Source organism: Stegastes partitus, unplaced genomic scaffold (genome assembly GCF_000690725.1).
Source record: "Stegastes partitus isolate 25-593 unplaced genomic scaffold, Stegastes_partitus-1.0.2 Scaffold625, whole genome shotgun sequence".
In the NCBI taxonomy this organism is placed as follows: Eukaryota; Metazoa; Chordata; class Actinopteri; family Pomacentridae; genus Stegastes; species Stegastes partitus.
In genome coordinates, this window is record NW_007578356.1 from 248,178 (window position 1) to 271,497 (window position 23,320).

At 41.7% G+C, this 23,320-nt stretch overlaps 1 protein-coding gene across 2 annotated transcripts in view; it reads left to right on the forward strand.

Annotated features, from left to right (window-relative positions):
- Positions 1-23,320, forward strand: part of LOC103363024 (diacylglycerol kinase eta) — a 90,201-nt gene that overhangs the window by 53,855 nt on the left and 13,026 nt on the right. For both annotated transcript variants that reach the window (XM_008289600.1, XM_008289601.1), the window contains 20 exons: positions 257-337; positions 1,215-1,319; positions 2,923-3,055; positions 4,097-4,203; positions 4,509-4,634; positions 6,691-6,793; positions 7,257-7,416; positions 7,672-7,780; positions 8,519-8,658; positions 11,818-11,905; positions 15,002-15,093; positions 17,332-17,431; positions 19,103-19,168; positions 20,492-20,663; positions 20,761-20,859; positions 21,057-21,141; positions 21,228-21,335; positions 21,756-21,852; positions 21,998-22,105; positions 22,243-22,356. In XM_008289600.1, coding sequence (XP_008287822.1) covers positions 257-337; positions 1,215-1,319; positions 2,923-3,055; positions 4,097-4,203; positions 4,509-4,634; positions 6,691-6,793; positions 7,257-7,416; positions 7,672-7,780; positions 8,519-8,658; positions 11,818-11,905; positions 15,002-15,093; positions 17,332-17,431; positions 19,103-19,168; positions 20,492-20,663; positions 20,761-20,859; positions 21,057-21,141; positions 21,228-21,335; positions 21,756-21,852; positions 21,998-22,105; positions 22,243-22,356 — 2,193 coding nt within the window. The remainder of the gene's footprint in view (positions 1-256; positions 338-1,214; positions 1,320-2,922; positions 3,056-4,096; positions 4,204-4,508; positions 4,635-6,690; positions 6,794-7,256; positions 7,417-7,671; positions 7,781-8,518; positions 8,659-11,817; positions 11,906-15,001; positions 15,094-17,331; positions 17,432-19,102; positions 19,169-20,491; positions 20,664-20,760; positions 20,860-21,056; positions 21,142-21,227; positions 21,336-21,755; positions 21,853-21,997; positions 22,106-22,242; positions 22,357-23,320) is intronic.

Sequence of the window (23,320 nt, forward strand, 5' to 3'; positions counted from 1 at the left end):
TTGAGTTTGTTACGTCTATGTATGGACAAAATGTTTTTGCCGTCTGTAAGAAATAGAAGTGCAATTCACTGAGCTGTGAAACCAGAATTACCAGCTGTAACCATCCCCGCAGCAAACGTATTAACTTTGCTACTGAATAACATTGTCGAATGGTTTTATGTGACTGAGAGCTGTCAAAGTGTGGCTGATCAAACTGGATACGGCGCAAAAAAGATGAGCTAATTGATGCATTGGCTCTTTTTTTTCCACCCATCAGTCCCTGATTTTCGATGAAGTGGACCTTTCAGATGCCAGTGTGGCTGAGACCAGCACCAAGAACATCAACAACAGCTTCACAGTGAGTCAAGAACGTGTTAATGGACGCATTTCAAAACTGTACATTTGGCTTTGTTTTCAAGGACAAAATGGTTGATATCATTTTTTTTTTAGCTTAAAAGACTTGAGTTAGTTCAGAACCAGATGGCTGCTGATTTTTGGCTGTGCTAACGGCTTTTGTCTGTGGTGGAAAATATTGGTCCAGAACTGTGGCCCAGACTTAAATATCCTACTTTTTAGGTGCACATTAAGAGATGTTTATTGATCCCTTAACTTTAAATGCATTGTCAGGTCAAAAAAAGCTTATTTTGACCACATATTGGACAAACTTATGGAGCGGAGTTGAGATATGCAGATTGCTCTGGGCCCAACGGACTGTCATGATTATGCATAATTTTAAGCCTTAGTACTATTTTAATGGATTCAAAAATTCCCCCCTGTGACATAAACACAGAAATTAACTGTAGAGACCAAAAGCATACCAGCCTGTGTTTATTTAAGCGGTAAGGTTGAACATGTTAACATGGGGGTCAACTGGGATCGACTCCCATCTGAAACCCGCCTCAAGTGGCCATTCGAGGAACTGCAGTTTTGGCACTTCCACGTTGGGTTTATTTTTCTGTCTGTTTGCAGCTCAATACTCAGCAGCTAATGACACCATGCTGATAAATCAAAGTGTTGAACCTCCGTGTGTTAGCATTTAACTCACAGTTGTGTACAAGTGGATCGTCACCGAGCTGCTAGCGTGACTGAGTCCTCTTGTTTTAATGCAGTAGTGATGTGATACAATATTGATTTAAAATTTCAATACTTCTCTGCTTACTTTGTGGCCTCTTTTTGCTGCAAATTTCAAAAGAAACCCCTGCTACCCTCTAAGGCTTTCATTCTCTCGTTCACAGGTGATCACTCCATTTCGCAAGTTGATGTTATGTGCCGAGAGCAGGAAGGAAATGGAAGACTGGATCACTGCTCTCAAATCCGTCCAAAAATGGGAAACCTACGAGGTTAGTGTCCTCCCCTCTCCGTCGGTCTCTTTTTTTTCTGTTTTAGCGTCACTGGTTGTTCTGTTGGCTGGCATTGGAATAACCTTGAACAAATTGATGATCATTTGATAAAAGCTCGTCATAAGCAGTTAATTTATTTCGACGAGAACAGGCTTCACGCTTCGATTCTTTATCCATCTGTTCTGTGCATAAATGATCCACCTTGTCTTCTGTTTTTTTGGCAGAAATAATCTCCTCCTTCTGTGTCTTCCACCTCCCCGTCCCTTCACTCTTTTCCTTTCCTCTTATCTCATTTCAGCTTTTTGCCAGCAGATTGATGTCGCTCTTAAAATCATTGCCTTTGCTTTAATAGGCTATAAAGAGAACTAAGCTGCAATCCAAGCTGAGCTTAAATTCTCTCAGGTGTTCAGCTTTCAGTGTCCCTCGCCTCTTACAAGAGCGCCATTTAAGGTTTTAGTTTTTGTCATTTTCTTATCCCTAGTTATTCCCTGTTCATATGATTGTAAAACTGCAGCTGCAAGTTCATAAGCATTACCGAACTTCATGAAGAGTCACACAAAGTTTCTTTTCTAAAGGGAGTCTGGTTTGACTGCACTCGTGTCACAGTCTTGTCCCACCAGCTTGTTTGAATCTGACATTAGAATGCTTTATTTCACTCTTCTCGTTTTTAGTCACACACCTCTCCCAGTGCGCTGTGTGTGGAGACTAGAGGTTTCCAGCTGCCTCGTTCTGTCTACCGATGCATGTGAGGCATTTAGGGATCATCTGTAAATTGTAACGTCTGCCGATAGTCTGCATATGAGGCATTTAGTGGGCACCTGTAAATTATAGCTTCAGAGAACAAACTCTCTCTGCGTGCACCACCCAATCCCGAAGGTAGATTCTCAGCCTGCAGGGAACACTGAAATATGATAAAACATCCGACTTTATGCATTCCATTTATGGCAAAGAGTGCAGCCAGAGCATAGCTGGGAGCAGCGCTCCTGCTGTCAAACCGTCAAAAAGCACAAAGTCTCAAGAAACTCGTCCGGCGCTGTGAGGTAGCGTCAAACCGAAGCAGTGAGGAGTCAGAAACGGTCATAAAACGTAACACTCCTGATAGTGAAGTCAAAGAACAGCTGCCTGTGACTAACTTGGAAATATAAAATACATTTATCTCCACCTTCATTTCTGTTTACAATCATTTACATAAGTTGTCACGAAATGACCAAAGTATGTGAGAACTGACAAAGAAAAGGTGGCATAACGTATAATTTGGTGCCAAATGGTGCAGTGAAAAGCTTCAGGTACCTGAAGGAAAAGTGAATCTAGAGCATTGTTTATCTCATGCATGGTCAGCTCTAGTGTCAATATTACAGCCTAAACTTGTATGTTCAAGAAGGCTGCAGAGTTTAGTATGTACCTCCGGTGTCATTATCTCATCCTGGTATTCGTGCTTCCTCTGGCTGTTGAGTTCAGCACAAAATGTAAAAAGTCTCATCCTGCCAACTTTCTCCTCCCACAGGTTACTCTGATGTGCTCTTGTTTTGTCCTCCAGTGCTTCCACCTCCGAAGCAGAGCGCTCATGTTGTTGTCCTTTCCGCCCATATTTCTCCTTCCTCAGGCCAGTCAGTTCAACATGGAGCATTTCTCTGGGATGCACAACTGGTACGCCTGCTCACACGCCAGACCGACCTTCTGCAACGTCTGCCGAGAGGCGCTGCCAGGCGTCACCTCCCACGGCTTGTCCTGCGAAGGTACCTCCACACATGAGTGCTACACATGTACAGTCTGAGCTCATCAACTATGAATTTGTAATGGACAGGACAGAAGTGAGCCTGAAATTGGAGCATCTCAAAACCACATGACAAATTATCACTGTCTCCTCTTGGAATGCAGCCTTGGCAGGGAAGAAAATAGGTTTACAGCTCTGTGTTACCAGGTGTGGCAGCTTTCATTACAGGTTTGACACACTGACACTGTGGAAGTAGTTATGCAAAACCATTTCCTCAACCCTATCATATCAGCAGTGTAAATCTGAATACAGCAGAACAGGGTGTATAGAGAGGTTACCGATAAACGTTACTGCCAATGAAAGCTCTTTAAAGTTTATCAGTAAACGCGGTTGTTCTGTATTTATTCTTGATTTGTCATATCCTTTTATTTCGATGCCGTGCAGCTCATCGAGGTCGTAGATGTTTAAGCAACATCTTGATTTGGTGTCCAGCCAGAAATCTACACTGGCAAAGGTTCATATAGACTGATAAACTGTGAATGCTGCTTCCAACACTGAAACAAACATTGTAATAGGGAAATGTAAATAAATTGTCTGAAGACTTTTGATGCAAATAAACCAAAGATGATGCTCTTGTTCAAGGAATGTTATATTTAAAAGCATATTCCATTTGTATGTAAATGTGCTCATGGCATTTAGAAGCCATGAGCACATTTACATACGAAGGGAAAACCGTGTGTGCTACCTGCTCCCTGGTTAGCATGTAAACAGTCTCACGCTATACCACAGCGTCACATCAGCCCTTGGGCCCAGAGTGCACGTTTAGACATGAGGCTGACACATTCAGGCGCCGTCAGATTAATGGAAAGGAGTGCATTTCTGAAAGCGACTGTCTTGTACATATAGTCACACACAGAGTCCATCTTTAAAGTCCTGTCTTTCATGTCACATTGCACCGAACTAAAGTGTTAAAATGTGTAAGAAAATCCTCAGCACCACATGCTGGATCTTAAAAATGATTTCATTTTCTCAACATTGTGATTTTGAATTCTGTCCTCTGCAGTTTGTAAGTTCAAGGCTCACAAGCGCTGTGCAGTTCGCTCCACCAACAACTGCAAGTGGACCACGCTGGCTTCCATAGGAAATGACATCATTGAGGATGAGGAAGGGGTGAGCGATCACGCTATGATGCGTCTTTTAACAAACGTACACGCAGCCTGTTTGACGTGCTGTCTCCTCCTGACTCACTGTTGGGCAACACCGTCACCTCCTGCATGTCAATCAGTTTAACCTGCAATTCTGAGATATCGTTTAAATGAGTGTGATAAAAGTAAGATACCAAAGATGGAAGAGGCAGATTATAATAGGTGTTATATAAGACTTGCATAACGTGGCATTGATGTCTTTGAAGCTAAAGAGCCTCGGTTAGCTGCGATTGCCATCTCATGTTCTGTGTTTTCTCCACATTTCTTCAGGTGTCCATGCCCCACCAGTGGCTGGAAGGCAACCTGCCCGTCAGTGCCAAATGTGTGGTGTGTGATAAGAACTGTGGCAGCGTGCGGCGGCTGCAGGACTGGCGCTGCCTTTGGTGCAAGGCCATCGTAAGCAGGATTGATTTTAGCCTCTACCCCGTCAAAACCTGCCGTGTCAGATCAATGTCAGAGTTCAAATAGGACATCGCTGCCAGCTGGGAGTTATTTTCAGTTTCGGTTTTTATAGAAACTTTGAAATCCAACCTCATCATATCATCATCAGTGGTAAAAACGGACCAATATCCATGGTAATGGAGTCAGCGCCGGTCCAGTTTGATCATGCTGTCCAAATTCATTATTTTTCTGGCGGGAAGAACAACACATGCCTTCTGGGAGCCAAAATTTTGATCTAAATTTCTCAAATTTGGATCCAAACTTGAAGCAGTTGTCCTAATACAAAGCAGCTATTCAGGATCTTTGAGGAAATTGTGTGTTTCTGTCTTCAAAACAAGCGCGAAATAGAGTTTGAGATGAATACAGTGCATGTCTTTTTATCCATAGAGGCATGAATCACAAGTTTAAGTGACTCTTCAGAGCAAAGCTAATTAATTCCTTACTGAGATTAAAATTCTCCTTTTATTTATTTATCTGTTCGTGTTGATTTATGCTCAGGACAGTGAGATGTGCCACCAACTGTTCATTGTTTGCCTCCTTTACCCCTCAAAGTGTCAAGGTCTGAACAGGCCACTGGAGTCATCAGAGTAATGGGATGCACTTAGGATGGCAGCAGAGGGCCCAGAGGGGAAGAAGAATAGGTTGAAATGAGAAATGAAAGGGGGCTGATGAATACCTGTCAGCTCCAGGGTTACTGAAACTGACCTGATGCTCTGAGCGGCTCGAGGACAATCATTTGTCTGTGGAAGGATATAAATGATATTTGTTATGGCCTCGACAGGTTGATAATTAATCATGTAAAGAAAAGAGCAAAAGCACATTTTAGGACAATATCACAGGACCAACAACAACAACAATTACTTTAAACCACAGTCCAGTGGGATTTAAGGTTTCCATTTAAATGTAAAACTGCCTGTCAGAATATCTTTATATTAACAATGGATTCATTTTTAATGTGAAAGTTTTAACTACAGTCGCACAGAGAGTTACAGTTCTGCAGTCTGTCTTGGCTCTGTGAAGCATTTAGTGTCTTTCAGTTTGTTGTTTTAGTTTTGCAGCCAACAGTCTGATAGCTCTCAGAGAAACTTCCCATTTAGCTGCCACCAGGTGACTCTAGTGGAGCATTTAGCAGCTCAAGAGCCCGTTATTTCTGGTGGAGACCGGAACAGAGCAAAAATGAGAGCGAATACTGGACTTGAGTTCATCAGATGCACAGAAAACATGACTCCAAGTGAAGAACGATGACGTTGCCTAATGTCAGCTTGATGTCTGAACAGGCAACTGTTTGCTCACAATGCCTTTAAAATAAATGTATGCCGTGTTAGATGCTTTTTTCTTTGTAGCTCTTCATGCTGCCTTTGCATTTTAGATTCTCTTTTTTTTGTATTTTGCCTCTATTTGATAGTAGAGGTTGAGGTAGAAGACTAATGTAGGAAAGAGAACTCGTGATATCCGCCCTGACTACTCAGGTTGCCCCACACTGTGGATTCCTGTTGTCATTTTCATCCAGTTTGCACAAAAAGATAACGAGGCATGAAGCCAGACAGTCTGAAAGAGATGCCCTTTACTTGTCAAGGAGTACACAAGACAGCATTTGTCTCAAAATATTTGATTTATGCTGTTAAAGAAAGAATTTTGACATCTGGCATCTGTGGAACAATTATGATTGGAAGTAATGAAGCAGAAAAGTGCAGTGAAATTGTCCTTTAAGAGACAAACCCAAACACACAGTTAGAGAGATGTAACCTTATTCTTTCCCTCTGTTCCACTTAGCAAAGACTGCATTGTTCTTGAGTGTTTAGGGCAAATGGATGCACATAATGCAAAGTCTTATACCCGGTACACACACACACACACACAGGTACACGCACCAATGAATTAGAGTGGCATTTGTAAAGGTTACAGAACTGGCATTTGGTGGGTTTCAGAGGGATGTAATGACCTTTCTGCTTCTACAGAAATATAGAATTACTATGGAGACCACTGACTTTGTGTGTGTGCGCACTTGCAGGTCCACAACAGCTGTAAAGAACAAATGGGGAAGGTGTGTCCTTTGGGTCAATGTCGAGTGTCAATCATCCCTCCTACTGCACTTAACAGCATCGACTCAGATGGTGAGACACCTCTTACAAACACACACATCTACGCGCACGAACACAAGCACACACAGGCCTTTTGTTCATAGCGGTGAACAGCGGGGTCGGAGTTCAGGGGGATCCGGTCGTGTACGTCCATGTACGTCCTTTAGATGCAGAGTGTGAAACTGACCCTTGACTTCTTCTACTGACAGTAACAGCTGGTAAATCCAAGCTTGATTCCTCACCTGGACAATGTAGAAAACACATTTTTGCGTTCAATTGATGATATGAGAAGATGTCAACATATTTGTCAAATTTTATGCAGAATCTCCCTTTTTTCTATATAAAAATTCTAAAAATTCTCTTCAGAACTCAACAGTTTTGCCACCGTCCAAGTTATCTAGCATTCTTCAGGATCCATCACATGAACCACAGCATTTGAGCTTTATTCTGAAAGATTTTCAGTTTTTTTGTAAAATTTACAAATCCTTCCTTTCAGGCTTCTGGAAGGCCACCTCAGCGTCGTGCTCCAGCCCTCTGCTGGTCCTCGTCAACTCCAAAAGTGGGGACAACCAGGGGGTCAAGTTCCTCCGCAAGTTCAAGCAGCTTCTCAACCCAGCTCAAGTCTTTGACCTGATGAACGGAGGACCAGAGCTCGGGTACGTGAGTCTAAATCATTGTAGTAGCTTGAAAAAAAAAAAAAAGAGAGCATCCTGCTGATTGTGGAACCAGTGATTCAGTTTTAAATGTTAAGTAATTAAAGTTGAATCATAGCCTTGATCGTGAGCATTTTCAGGTTCACCAGTTTTAATGCACGTACTAAAAGTTTATTTTTGCAGCCTTTCTGTGACATCTACCTTTAATATTTGGTGCTTTGCGTCCTCCTCGTCCCATCCCACTCTCTCCTCCCTCAGCCTTCGCCTTTTCCAGAAGTTTGTGACGTTCCGTATTCTGGTGTGTGGAGGAGATGGCAGCGTGGGCTGGGTGCTCTCGGAGCTGGATAAACTCAACCTCCATAAACAGGTGAGGACGACGAGGTGGACGAGGAGGAGGAGGAGGGGATGATGATATAATCCTGATGTGGAAGGTAACAGCGGTGAATGCTGTTGGGCCACAGAAAACATCGAGTCACCTGCGGCGCTAAAATCATGCAAACATCCAGCTGTTACTGAGAATTACATTTGGAAGAAACACTGAATATTTTCATTTTCTACCTGTGTTCGCCGGGGTTTTGTAGCTGTCTGCTGTCCTCAAATCTAAAAGTGCAAAATATAAAGCATCAAATGAATAAGACTGACTTTGTACTCAGACCAGAAAGAAAATAGTTCACAGGAGAGACAAGAGAAGGATGTCAGAGGTGTGAGTTTCCAGATAATGTCCGGATGGTGATGCTTTAAACAGCAACGCTACTCTGATTACCTGAACTAATTCATTAACGTTGTGAAATTAATCTACATAAATGAGTGCCATGCTAGATAGTCATGGTTTTTATCTTTAATTAATATTCAATTTGGAAAAATAAGTTCCACGTCGAATCAGTTTCGATCCAGATTAACCATTTAACACCAGGGTCAGCTGTAGCTTATTAGCTGACTTCTGTCTGTGCAGCACAAAGTGGTGGAGTGTGAGCTCATCTTGGTCTAGTTAAGAACTAAAAACTATAATACAATACGTTGTTCTTGGAGTAATCCCTGAATGTAGACTGTGCCTCGTAGAACATGTTTAACCGACACCGTCTCTGATTTGACCGTATCTCTGCAGTGCCAGCTCGGCGTGCTGCCTCTGGGCACCGGGAACGACCTGGCTCGTGTGCTGGGCTGGGGAGGCCTCTGCGACGATGACGCTCAGCTGCTGCAGATCCTGGAGAAGCTGGAGAGAGCCACCACCAAGATGCTGGACCGGTAAGAGCTGAGGGTAACGAGGTGGACGACGTGTCGGGCAAAGCTCAGTGTTAAGCCTGTTTCCTCTGGCTGCTTTTGTTTCCTGTCATGTTGTTTCTGCTGGCTGAACTGAACACCAAAATGCTTTTAGCTATAAATTCTAGTGTCTGTTTTGGCCCAGTGATGGAGAGAAATTTATTCTGGGTGTTGAGGTGGGAATTTCTAATGAAGGAATTAATAACAAATATATCTGGTCCAATTTCAATTTTCATAGCTATTTAAAGGGCAGCAGACTGGAGCAAGCGGCAGTAAAAACAATAAAGATAATTGAATAAAAGTACCACAGGCTATTAATTTCTGTTTATACGTCTGGGACGGATTAACAAGGTTAAAGGTGACTTCCGGTCAGAACAAAATGGCGCCGGGTCGAGGAAGCTCCGACACAACCGAAGTTTTTAGAAAAAGAAAAAAAAAATAGTACAAAGTGAAGAAATCCGAGAGTAAAAGACCTAAGGAAGGGGGCCGCGAAGTCTACCAAGACACCGATAAGTAAAAACCGGTAGAGATGAGCGAGAAAATCGAAGCAACGCGAACAGTTAGCGGCTAATGCTAACTAGCAGCAGACCGGGAGGAGAAAGTGGGCGAAGTGAAAGTGATTCTCCGACGGTTTCGCCAAGAAAACAAAGAGCAATTAGAGGCAATCAAAGGAGAGATTTTGAAGGTGAATACCAGAGTGGAAGGGCGAATTGAGAAAGCGAGTTTAAACGTCGTGACGGAGATGCTAATGCTACACGTGAAAGCTAGAGGACAAGCCAGTTGATTGACCCCAACGTTGGGACTCTCACTGACTGTCCGTGTTAGGGGGGTGAGGTAAACAGTGTGATGTTAGTTCACTGTGCACTGGTTCATTCTGTTGGTTCTTGCGGGTTTATGAGGGTCCTTGAAGGGAGAATCACTCAGATGCAAGATAGATATTTTAAAAAATGATTTCACTCAATATAAATGACATATTCAGTTTAATTAAGAGGTGGAAAATATGGTCACAACTACAGAAAGAGTTCAATCAGATCTGGAACAAATGGACTGAGTATGTAAAGTTCATAGTGTGTGATCTTACCTGGAACTAAATGCAACCAGCTCTCTTATTTTTTAATCTAGCACGATAAGACATGCCTTTATCCATCTCACAGTGGAGAAATCCAGTGTTGTCAGCAGCAGTACACACAGATACACACATACCAGACAGAAAAATGTACGTATAGACAACAGTGCAAACGTAAGTATAGAAAGAAACATTAAAAAAAAGAATAGTGCAAGCACAGAATATAAAAATGCACATTAAAAACACAGTGCAAGTCTAGATGTAAAAATAGTAAATAATGCAAATACATACATGTCGTGGGATAGTGCAAATAACAGCGTAATATAAAATAAATATTTCTAAATCCGAGTATGAGTAGTGTTTATTGATATATTTAAAAGGGGATTTTGCACTTTGTTGGTCTACTGGGAGCACAGCTGGTAGATAATTAGAAATGGCTCGTTCCCCTGTTCTGCTGTTCTTGTGCAATGGAAAAAGAGTGGAAAATTAAGAATTGGAAATGCAACAAAGCCTTCAGTGGTGTAGACGAGATACGTTTGGAATTGTAATAATCTGCTTTTTCAGTTTGAATTAAAAGAGCAGTTACAGGTGCAAAATGAAGCAGCTTAGTTGTATAATAGACTGAAGGTCACTGTGGACGGATGTTTGTGTGGACAAACTCACAATCGAGCAGGAGTCATTTTAGTTTCACAGAATTTGTATGTATTTTTATTAAATTAGGAGCAGTGTTGATTGAACCTGTGAACCTTAAAGCCTCACAGCATTTCATAACAGCTGCTTTTAACTGTTCTTCAGTCAAGGCTGGTGGTGAATGAGCCTTAGTTTTGGAATAAAAAGTTCCTCTTTTGTTGAAATTTTTAGGAAAAATCCCTCAACGTACATGTTTATCATGGCTTTTGGCAGCTCTTAGGGGTCCTAATTTTTAGTAAATTTTATTAATTTATATTTATTTTATCCTAAAGTTTGATCTCACCGCTTGTTGTCCTGTTGGCCTTGTTTTAATCTTCCATAGTATTTTACCGTCTTTCACAAATTTATTGCTTTTGCACTGACTTTGTTGCTGCCTGACTGTTAATATGTGCCGCAAATAGGTCAACTCGGGTTGTTTTAAATGTGCTATATAACTAAATAAGCTTTATTTAAATGAGATCAATTAAAAGTTCAATTCAAGCTTTACCCTCTACCTGTCATTATGTGATTCAAGTACACAGTGTTTATCTTCAGGTATTTGAATCATGTAGTACAATACAGTTGTAAAATTGGTGTTTAAGTAATCATGTTTAAAATACCAGTGAAGGCAGCTGGAATGTTAAATGCAGGTATATAGACTCGGTTATGACAAAGCCTGTTAAGACTTTGTTTCGTAGTGTGTTTTATTGTCGTCCAGTAAAAGTCGAACCCATATTGGAATGTGACGGCGATGGAACATGCTGTACATACCTGACTGTGTGTGTAACACATCAGGAAAGTACGTTGTGCTGTAAAAATATACGTCATCAGCTTCCCATGATAGGCTTCGTCATCTTCCATGTTCTGCCAAAATATATATGGATGATTAATTACTGATTCAGACACGTGTTTGAGGTCCAAAAATGCCACAGTAGTAAGTCACTGAGTATTACATTTTAACGTGGGACACTTGAAAATGCCATTTGTGGCCATTTATCCTCCAAGATGCTGTCAGAAGGAGAAAGTTAGACGTCATTATAGATCATCACTGTTATTATAAGAATATATTAATGAGACGGACAGTTTTTGCAGTAAAGCATAAAATTACTCCCTGAATTACATCTGTTGCTGCTGTGTTTGTTTGTTCACGCAAGTAAATGAAATCAGACGCATCCAAACCCCACGGTAGCACTGTTAGGAGCAGCTAATAGAGAAAATGTTTGATAAAGCTCATCTGTGTGCTGCTGCTGCTGCTGCTTCTCTTTACCTTGAACTACAGGTGACTTTTTGTGGATCTCTTATCTTCAGTGAAATCACAGATAGAAGGACGGCGCTTCGATTCCCTGCCTCCAGTGTCTTGTCTCAATCTGATTAGCTGCTAATAAACTTTTTACCGACGTGTGTTCCAGATGGAGCGTGATGACTTACGAGGTTCCCACCACCAATAAACACACGCCGATCGTGAAGGAAGATGACAGCCTTGATTCTCCTCTGCAGGTAAATTACCCTGCATAACTTTCAGGAGGCCTTGTGCCCTACGACAGATGGTATCCATAAAAGCCAAAGCGTACAAGCTCCAAGAAATTATTTTGGAAAACATCCACTGAGAATCAATTGAACCTGGCAGGTGGAAGCCAAAGCAATCAGACCTCCACCACGGGGAGCGGTGTAGATATCGACGAAGGACAGCTCTGTGTTTTGATTTCCAGCTGAGCTCTGCATCTCAGCTTCCAAATGTGCTGTCGAAGGTAGTTAAACATGTGAAAATCACAATGAGTCTTCAGCCGCATAATCCAATTCTCACCTCTGAGTCATACGTGTGTTTTGTTTTACAATTTTGGTTACTTCTCCAAAAGATGGTGTTACTGGTTCCAGTTGGAAAAGTTTTTCGAGGCTTGACAAACCTTAACAAGAGCAGAACGTGGACATTGTGGGTGTTTTCTTGTCCTAAATAATGACAATAATAATAATAGACACTTACAGGGTTACACGTTGCAAAGCGTTTATAGAATTTAATAGCATTTCTTGAATCTCCAGATGAAGTTATTGACCTTCTGACAGGTGTGGCATTATCTCAGAAGACAAAGGCCACCTACTGTTGCACCACATTTATAAATCATTTTTTTAAATGCTATAATTTCTCCCCTCTTGGGATTATTTCAAGTATTGTTTTTGCAAAAAAAGGGAAAATGGTTTACTGAAATCTTCTAACAAGTAACTTTTAAGAAGAATAGGAAAGAAGGCGAGATGTACATCTGCTACACAAAATAATACTTTTATTTTGCTTCCTGCATGTGAAAAACTGGATGCTTTTAAAGATTTGAGCCTTTAAAACATATTCAAATAAAATAGTTTGAGGAGAAACAACAGTTTAAATCATGATGAGGGCTCTCAAGTAGACAGTGATTTATTTTAGAAGACTTTTAATCTGTTATAAAAAAATAAAAGAACATTTAATTGTCTTATTTCCTCTGGGTTATATAAATGTAAAAGTCTTTTCTCTACATAGCTTCTGGTTTCCAGATTAAACACCGATGTATTACAGCTCAGCTGGCTGCTCAGAGACCATTTTCTCCTGCACACATTCGACTTTTTAATACTGAGCTTTTATTAAGTGTGCCAATGCAGAAGCATTGAGACACACTTACTGTTATTGCTCAGCATTATTCTTGTTATAGATTCTTTTGACGCAATTTTTGGGTCTTAACTCATCCCTCAGTTTTGGGAAAACCCATACAAGTTATACATGGATATGTGCAGCTTGATCAGGAGTAATGTAATGGTAGCTGTTCGTCATACGGTTTTTTATGAAATGAGTAAGGAACTGCGTTAAAAGTTGGCCAGACGACTACCAAAACCAAAACGTCTTTGGAACCCTGTAGGTCCGGCACATTTCACAGTAGAAGAAAGTTTAAATTGGTCACAAGGCTTTCAATATCACTGTTCTAAATCCATGTTTTTACAACTTTTATGGTTTTTACACAGTCGCAGTTTAAGTTTTATGAATTTCAGTTTTTCAAAAAAAGTGCAGGTAACCTTGTCTCCTTCTCCCTCTGCATGAACCATTTATGCATAAAAATGTCCTCTTTCACCCGGTGTGAGTGTCATTGCTTCAGGACTTGTGTTGTTTTCCTAAATTACCTCCGAGTACAGAGTGTGCCCACCTAAACTCTAACTGACTCCCATTATATCTGTGCTCGGTTGAAAATCAGAAGCGGTGAGTTTCTCTAACCAGCCTCCAAATCTGTAATTCATCAGCTTGTTTTAAACGAGATTGTGCTCTACACGGTGGAAGAAATATTTCTAGATGACTTATAGTTTTTGAACTGTGACCATCTGTGATTTGAGGGGTGAATCTTTAGTCTGCCTGTCGAAAGGCGGAGGAATCGCCATAGCAACCAGTGACTGACAGGTGATTGGCTGATCGATGCTGGACTAAGAGACGGTTGGAGAACCATTTTGAAGCTTCGGAACTCTCCATATTTGTGTTTTTGTGGTACAACTTGCTCGATCAGTTTAAAATTTGTATAATTTTACTAGTTTGTAATTGAGCAAAACATAAACAATCCAGATCATACAGAGATGATGCGGCAGTGATTGATTAGCTGCAGTTCTCGTCTATGTACCTGTAAATAAGGTAGAACAATACTGCTTACATGTAGTAATGTCCAATATTGTCATATTCAATATTATATTCATGAAATGTGCCATTTTATGATAAATTCTGCTTTTATTTTGACATCTTAAGTACATTTGATAATATTTGACCAACACATGCAGGTTTTTAAGTCATATTGGTGTATTTTAAATGAGGGTGATGGTGCTTTTATTTCACTAAAGGATCAGAATAGTTCCTACAACATAGCTAAAATGCGATGGTCTGTTAATTTGATAAAGCAGCCGGTGCAGCTTATCAGACCTCATCAGAGAACATTTCCCGAATCACTTCGCTGCAGGGCTTCCTGAGAATGTGTGTTTTTTCCAGCCGGCTTGTTATATATTTAGACATTGTTTGCAGCAGAAAGGGTCTCTGTAATATTTTGAACATAAATGAGCGAGAGCCAAAACTACCCGCCGTTCAGCAACACAAGCTGCAAACATCTGCTACACGTTCACACCCTTGAGCAAGGCACTGCTTCCCTGCCAGCTCTAAATAAATAGGGCATATGTTAGCGCCGTGGAGTTTAGCTTGTCAGATTTGCCAAACGTTCTCTGCTCTGGTGGCAGAATTTTGTGAATATTTTTGATTTATTTTTTCACCACAGCTTAATTAGCAGCTCAGTTTAATAGCCCACAAAAACACTCTTGTTTGTGATATATGCTGGCTTTTCAAAATAAAATGCACTTACACAAATAATACCATCTTGTAGGAGTATGTGTACCGCAGAAGCTGCAATTGCACGCTCAGACTTTCTTCAGAAATATTTTTATTTAACAATGTGTTCACAGTTTGGTTTGATTGTAAAACTACAAATTAAATCACATTGCCATAAAAATGCACGTCAACAAAATGTAAAATCCAGCTAATGACGGTTGCTGCTGTGGAGGGAAAACACTGCCTCTGTTCAACTGAAGTCTTTCTCTGTGTTTCAGGTCCACATCACTCAGTATGCAGACTCCGTGGCCTCCCACCTTGCCAAGATCCTGGACTCGGACAAACACAGCGACGTCATTTCCTCTGCCAAGTACGTGACACGAATCCCTTTAAAAACGGGGACAAGGAAAGGAAAGTAGAAAAGAGGGTAAAACCTGTGAGGAAAGGTGAAAGTTAAAGATGAAACCGGGGAGAGAAAGTGAACAGAGAAGAGAGATGATAAGAGAAGGAGGCACACAGAGAGGAGCCAGCAAGCGTCTGGTCAACAAGTATTGATTTTTATTTTTTTTGCTTTGGGCTCGTACACTTAAGTGTGCGAGTGTGTCCGCCCAGCTGTGAGCGAAGGAGATGGATGAATCAGTGTTTCGGGGTCATCCTCAGTGCATTAGTACATTAGTAGTCTCCCTTTGGGAAAAGTTTACCGGCCATTACAGAGCACTTATCTCCGCCGTTCTGAGTGTGTTTTAAACTGATGCTGATTGCCGTTCGGACATTTAAACACCTCGGGGACGAAGTCAAAGTGCACTTTCTTGGAAACAAACCCCGGTGTTGCCGGACAAAGGAAATGTGTTGTTGCTTTTTTTCTAAATGTGGGTTTTTGAACTCACATGAGAGTTTTAACAGATTTCAATTAGCAGAGGGCCAAAAGAAGCACTTAACGCGGGAAGGGGAATTCAATCCAGGTATAAAATAACACTGACAGTTCATTTAAGGATTCCATCAGCAGACGAAAGCTCAGTGTGACACTTCTCTAAGATTTATATATTGAATAAAATCAGTTTACGTCTTGGAGACATTGGATTTTACCTTCATCACATTATCATCCAGTTTATTGTTATAAATGTGTTGTCATTTTGCCAGCAAAGGCATTAAAGGAACATTAAGTAATGTAAGACTGCTGTCAGACTCTAATGGTTTCCTTTAACCATTAACATTGACCCGTTACTGACACAACACGGCTATATTTAGCAGTAAAGACAAATAAGTAGATGAAGAAAACAAGAATCTCCTCCTGAAAGAGCTCCTACATGTATATAATAGATGATTTACCACAACTGCTTTATCATCAGATGTCCTGTAGCTGGGAGGAGCCATATGTTTTTGTTTATTAAAGTACAAGGAGACAGGCATTTACGGGATTAAATAATAGTTTTAAGAAATAACTTGGTACCTTGCCTGGATGTTCTTTAGGTTAGAACTGATCACCTCTGAGTCAGTTTTCAAAGCAGAAGTGAAGAAATCCTTCACCAACAATGAAGATAACAGACAATATAAAGGCACGTAAAGAGGCCTATAAGAACTAGATAAGCAGCAGGTAGACCAAAGTTCAACAGAAATATGCAGATCTTAAGTATGTTGTTGTTCGAGAGCACGCTGTAGATGTGGAGTATTTTAGTAACTTTGCAAATACGGCCAGTGTTAAACTTACTGCGTCCTTGAGTATGTGCGGGTTCAAAAAAATGTAAATCAGGCCACCGAGCTGGTCTGCAAACTCTGACATTCAGGGAGGATGTGTTTGCAAGAGAAGGGCTTTGCTCGCTAACAAATGATAGACTGTAGCAGGTGATTGAACAAGGGAGCCGCTGATGCTAATGTGCTCTGGTTTTCTTCGTGGTTCGTAGCCTTGTTGCATGTTTTCAGCGCTTATTCAACGTTTTTAATGTGTCCGCTTTACACAGGCTTTGATGAGTGTGGTGCACTAAGTTTTAAAATGTTCTCAGTTTGCAAACAAAGCGTAATGGCTGTGTGTCGTGCTGCATAGCTTTTTTTTTTTTAACAATACCTCTCCACCTGCAGTCCTCGCTTATGTCATTTTCCTCCCACCTTCCACCCATCTTTTGCAGAATATTTAACACAACAGAGTGAGTTTGCAACAAAAAAAATCCCACGAATTATTGAAAAAAAAAGATGCAGTGAAACATCTGTAATTCACACACGTCTAATGTGGAGATACAAAATGATCAGCTGCACAGGAATTAATAAGGACAATGCAGAGAAGCAGCGTTCATTATCCGATGTTTGCGAAAAGCACGAGGACTGTGAGTTTGGAGAAACCTCCCCGCTGAGTCATACAGCAGCAATGTAACAGCTGTGAGTAAATAGTGACTGTGTGGAGGCGACGTAGCTGACAGGCAGGTAGGCGGTAATGAAACGAGAGCGCGCATGTGTGTGTGTTTGTAATCTGCAGCACAGTGACTGCTCAGTGAATCACCAAATTCACAACATGTTAACCGTATAATTTGTTTGATTCTTGGGAGTTAATCATGTTAACCTTCACCCTCTCCTCCCTCCCTCCCTCCCTCCCTCCTTCCTTCTTCCTCCCCTCCAGGTTTCTGTGTGGGACGGTGAATGATTTTGTGGCGGAGGTGGGGAAGGCGTACGAGAGAGCCACGGAGAACAAGGAGGAGGCAGATGCCATGGCAAAGAAGGTAAATGGTTTTGTGTGCAACCGTGCGTGTTATGTAAGAGCTTGTATAACAGTAACTAGTGGGCAAGTGTAGGTGTGTGTGTGTATAATGGAGAAAGTGCGAAATATAGTTGAAGGTTCAGCGCTACCACTCCCTCCGCTAGTGTTCTGAGCCTGTGGCGGTCTTTCTATCCACCGAATTCACTCTTCAAAAGAATTCAGAAAAGGACATTGGAGCTGGAAGGCTGAGAACGAGTTGAAAAAGTGGGTCAAAGTCACACCTCACTTCTTTCTACAGACCTTCACCCGCTGATAGGTTTGCTCAGCTTTCACTCTATGATTGGAGCCACGTTTACGCCTGGTGTTAACATATGATCTGCATTTAGATGATGACATGCAGGCAGCTTTCACAAACATCTTTTATGTTGCGCTGTGATCAGATCTCAATATGCAAATAAGGGGAGAATCTCCAAAATATAGCAGCTGTTCCTGCCGTCACAACCAAACGTGGCGACACAATATCACAACAGATACCTTGTATTGATGGTATTTTATCAATACGCAGCAGGAAGCAGCGGCTTCTCTACATCAGTACTTATTTGTATTATTTATATACGTTTCAGCCGGAATAATGATAAATATCAGCGAAATCTATTACTTTATAAATGACCAAAAAAAGATGTAATCTCCCTTGAAAGCCACGGTGCAGTTTGTTCCCTGATTTAATCTCGGCCATCGTACATTTAGTCTGCGAGTCTGAAACCTGACAGGAAATGCGATGCCGAGGATGGGCATTATATTTTTTGGTTGGTTTAAACCTGTTAGCATCGACTGCCCCTCGTAGCAGCTTGGGCTAACAGGAAGAGGTGGAGTTCAGCTGGCTGGGCTGAGATTCAATCACAGTCTGATCAATGTGATCACATGCATTCTGCGAGCAAACACACCTGCATCAACAAGTGCTTTAATCCAATACAGCTCGTGTTGATGCCAGGTGTCAGCGATGTGTTCGTGCTGTCGCTTCTGGTCGGTTGTTGTTTTCCAGTAAATTAATATACGTTCGATTTTCTCACCAGAGTAAACATGAAGCATAGTGTTGCCATGGAAACGGTGGGCCCTGAGTAATTTTTCAAGCAAAAACTCCCTCTTGTAAAGCAATAAACTGGCCCGATGTCAGCTTGACCTTCCACAGGACGAGCCGTGTTTAGCTAATGCACGGATGTAATTCATTCTTCCGGCTTCTCAAATGTGCATCTTTTATTTGTCTTCTCTGACGGTGTTTCTTTTAAAAAATAAGGCTTTTGTGAGACGTTTCTATAAAAAGAGAGAATCTTTTCAGCCAGCAGAGGCGTCTCGAGCCTCCTCCACACCCTTCCATCAGAACCTCCCTCTTTCCCACTTACTCATCCTCTTCCAGCTAATGTGATGCTCCTTTGATGCCTGGCGGGAAATTCACTTGTCACTTCCCTAAATAAAAGTCCTGTACGCACCGAATAAAGGCGTGTATTGATTCCGCGCCGGTCTCAGATGTTGCTGCAGCCACAGAGAGTTTCAGAAGTCCTGCCCAGCGCTGATGTGTGCTGCATCTCCAGATTTACTCTCCTCTCATGTGGTTTTGAAGTGAGCCAGGCGGCAATATAAACAGTAAAAAAAATACCTCCGTCTCATCCTCTGTGTCTGTTTGTTCCTCTCCCAGTGTGCATTGCTGAATGAGAAACTCGATTCCCTCGTCAAGGCCTTAAGCGAGGAAGCGGAAGCTCAGGTAATAACAGCACTGGCTCTAATCAATATGTTCTAGTCAAAGCAAACAGTGCAGTTTTACAGCTGATTGGAAACACATAATCATCCCAAATTCAAACACCTGGTGTAAAAAAAAACAAAGCTGATGAAGTGTTTTGTATCTAAAGGAGATTTGAAGAGGCTCCAAAAAAAAAAACGACAAAAGCTGCTTGTGTGTTTCAGTGTTATCTATGAAGGCGGTTCCCAACCTGGGGGTCAGGGTCCTTTTAAGGGGCAACAGTGTGAACTGAGGGGTCACAGGGTGAATTAGAAGGAACAGAAACATGTTTTTCCACGTTTCTATGTTTTCATGGTTCTAAACAAGAAATAAAAACACTTAATATTTGCTTAAACATTTAATTGTTTGAATATTATGCATGACTGTGTGATCCTGTTGCTCTCAGGATTATTATGCTTTTAATGTAAAGGGTGGATCCCTTTACCACTATCATAAGAATCAGGGGTTTTAGCAGGTTGGCATCATGTAAGGATGCTTAAATAAAGCACAAAAATTTAAGATATCTTACCAATAATTGCATTTATTTGCTTTATCCACAAGTTTTTTGTACATTTTTCCTTCTATTGACATTATAAATCACTGCAAACAAGTTGTTCTTTTACATAAGCAGTGGATAAGATGTGCTTTATTTATGAGATGGTGAATAATGTTTCTAACTCCAGAGCTTTTAAACCGTCCTAATTCAACCTGATCCTTTTCAGGGAAAACAGTGGCTTTACACACATCTTAAGTTCCCTCACGGGAGCAAAAAAAACAAAACGTCATTTAGCTTTTTGTGTCTGAGCTCCCTATGGAGTCTTTTATTCACATATTGATGTCGGTGCTTTAGAAGAAAGAGCTCAGCCTTCAAAATGTCAGCACGATTTCAACCTCCTGCTCAATAGAAGGGGGGGAGCGCGCTGGATTTTAGCGTTGAATCAAAGTTGTATGTATATTTTATATTTGATGAATAAAAAATGGAGATCCTCATCCCTCAGCAGTTCTGTCTATAAATGAATATCCACTGCTGCCTCTCGAAACAAGGAGGAGAACGAGATGTGGCACCGCTATAGGATCCACAGAGCACCAACAGTAAAAATTTATGAATGAGGAGACGTTTTCTGGTTAAACACTGCTGCTTCGGTGGTGCTGTGGAGATGACTGCAGGGCTCCCACCGCTCATAAAATGTAATAGATCTTATGGGGAAGCAGGGTTACATCTGGATTCCACAAAATGTCATTTAACACGAGTGTACCAGAATATATTTTATAGGTTTTACAGCACATTTGTGCTCTGCGCTCATCCAGGTGGTGCCGGCAGGCTCCGTTCCCAGCCAGGAGAGCGGCGGCTCGAGCCCCGGAGAAAGTGGCGGCGAGTCGGGTTCAGAGGGCAAAACGTATCGGTCCAAAGAGCAGCTGATGCTCAGAGCCAACAGCCTGAAGAAAGCCCTGAGGCAGATCATCGAACAGGCTGAGAAAGGTAAGCACCAGTCATCTCCTGTAAAACATCAGGGCCGGTTGTCGTGTAAACGCGAGCGCGCTCTGTGCAGTTCACTGATCGTTCATCGTCATTTCAGTGGTGGATGAACAGAACAGACACACGCAGGTCCAGAGGATGTCGTCTTCGTCCTCCATCAAGAGAGAAAACAGTGAGGAGCTGAAGGATGCTGAGCCACGTAAGTGTCCCTTTAGGTTGAAGTCAGCAGAGACATGAAGTGATGGGACACCAAAACGCTGCTTGTACACTTCGGAGAGCTACGTCAGTATTTTGGAAGTTCAAGATTGTGTTTGGTCAGGCAACTTGTTTCTTCAACCCAAAGTTGAATCAAAACAAGGCTATCTCATTTCATTCACTCCTCATGGTTGTGTGCAGGTCCGGGAAGCTTGAGTCCCACCTCCCCCATCGTCCTGGAGAAACCAGAGAGCCTCAACACAGTGACCTTCAGCGAGGACTCGGTGTAAGTGTGAGCCTGTGTTCTCCTCTTTGTCTGTCTGTGCGTGTCGCGATGCATTATTAAAGAGCCGACATGGTGTGCATCTGCAGACAATGTTCAGAGAAGTGCGTGATGAACAACTACTTCGGAATCGGCCTGGACGCCAAAATCTCCCTCGAGTTCAACAACAAGAGAGACGAGCACCCCAAGAAGTGCAGGTATGAAGACACACACGAGGCTGATTGTAAAGAGCAGTCGTCCTGTTGAATCATGGAACTTAACAAACTACCAGAGCAACGTGTTCATTGGTAGAACCTGAAGGTTTTAGGTGTAATCTGGATTCATGTAATGCCAGAAATTCCTCTTGCATTTTGGCAAGAAATGTCCAATCACAGGCCCTAAAATTCTGTCACGATCCTTGGAAGCTTAAGATTAGCTGCTGAAATCAATCTGCTTTTAAATTTTAGGCAAATTTGTCAACTCTGTTTAACAATTATGGGATTTTGTTTTGTTCACAAATGTAATTGCAAAGCAGTTCTTGTCACCAGCAGCAGCTGAGGCTCATGGGTAAAAGCAATATCATGAAAAGAAATGCAGCATCAGATCAGTGCTGATTGTTTCCTCTTTGTCTCCTGCAGTAGTCGCACCAAGAACATGATGTGGTACGGAGTCCTGGGAACCAAAGAACTGGTCCAGAAGACGTACAAGAACCTGGAGCAGCGAGTTCAGCTGGAGGTCAGACACTTGGAGATGTGTGTTAACAAAGCGGAAACTAAATGTGTAGCTGCTTCTGTTCTGGGATCCAAATTGCTGCCAGCTGCTTTCCTCTGACATCCTGAGTTAGTCTCCCATTCATACTTCCTCTCTTGTGTCCCCACAGTGTGACGGGGTTCCCATGTCTCTGCCGAGTCTGCAGGGTTTGGCTGTTCTCAACATCCCCAGCTATGCAGGCGGGATCAACTTCTGGGGAGGCACCAAGGAGGACAATGTGAGTGTTGTGCTTCCAGGCCTTGAAGAAGCTGCAGAGTTTTATTTCTTTAATTGTGTCAAGACGGTCAAACTGAAGTGTAACTTTGTGTTTCAACTGATCAGTTTGAAGTTGATGTTTGTTTTGTCTTTGTCCAGAACTTCGGTGCTCCGTCATTTGACGATAAGAAGTTGGAGGTGGTGGCGGTGTTTGGCAGCATGCAGATGGCCATGTCCAGAGTCATCAACCTGCAGCACCATCGCATCGCACAGGTACACTTACACTCATAAGCGCATGTAGTGTACTTACATTTATTGATCAGTTAATAAGTTTAATTTAATCCTCTGAACCCCAAGAAGTTTCTGGGCATTTTTACACACTATGGGCTCATTTTCTCTACAACAGGGGTGTCGAACTCCGGTCCTCGAGGGCCGCAATCCTGCATGTTTTAGACGTTTCCCTCTTCCAACACACCTGAATCAAATGATCAGGATCGTTATCAGGCTTCTGCAGAGCTTGATGATGAGCTGATCATTTGAATCAGGTGTGTTGGAAACATCTAAAACTTGAAGGATTGCGGCCCTCGAGGACCGCAGTTTGACACCCCTGCTCTACAACATTAAGTCTGACATTTGTATGGAAACAGCACAACCCTGGCTAGAAGGAGAGAGAAGTCAAAGAAATGTTTTCTGGGTTATTTGTACTGGAGACAAATGGTGGCTTTACAAACTCCCTGAATTTTTGTCACGTGGCCGTTGGTCACAGTCATGTGTTGGCTAATTTTTGAATGAGACAAAGTGCTTTTAATGAAATATGATGATGCTAAACTTAGATTTGGATAATTGTCCTGAACTGATCTGTGATATATATATATATATGTATAGTGATAAATGTTGTCTGTACCTGCTGCTTATTTCTTTAAAAGCAGCCTAATTGAAGTTTCTACATGACTTACTCAGTATAACTCGGAGATATAATCCATCCTCTCTCCAGATATCCAGTTGCTACATATAAATATCACATGGGACTTTCTAAATTGGAGCTCCAGTTACTTTACTAGTTTGTTAACCTTCAAGGATCTAGCGAGCATCTAATTAGTCTTACCTGGATTTGCAAAATTTTAAGGCTGATTAAAGCCGTTTAAATGATCAAAAAAAAGAAAACATAGACTTTAAATTAGACATAGCTTTTTCTGTAGTGTATTAGAAGCTCGGTGACAGTCTCCTGAAACCTGTT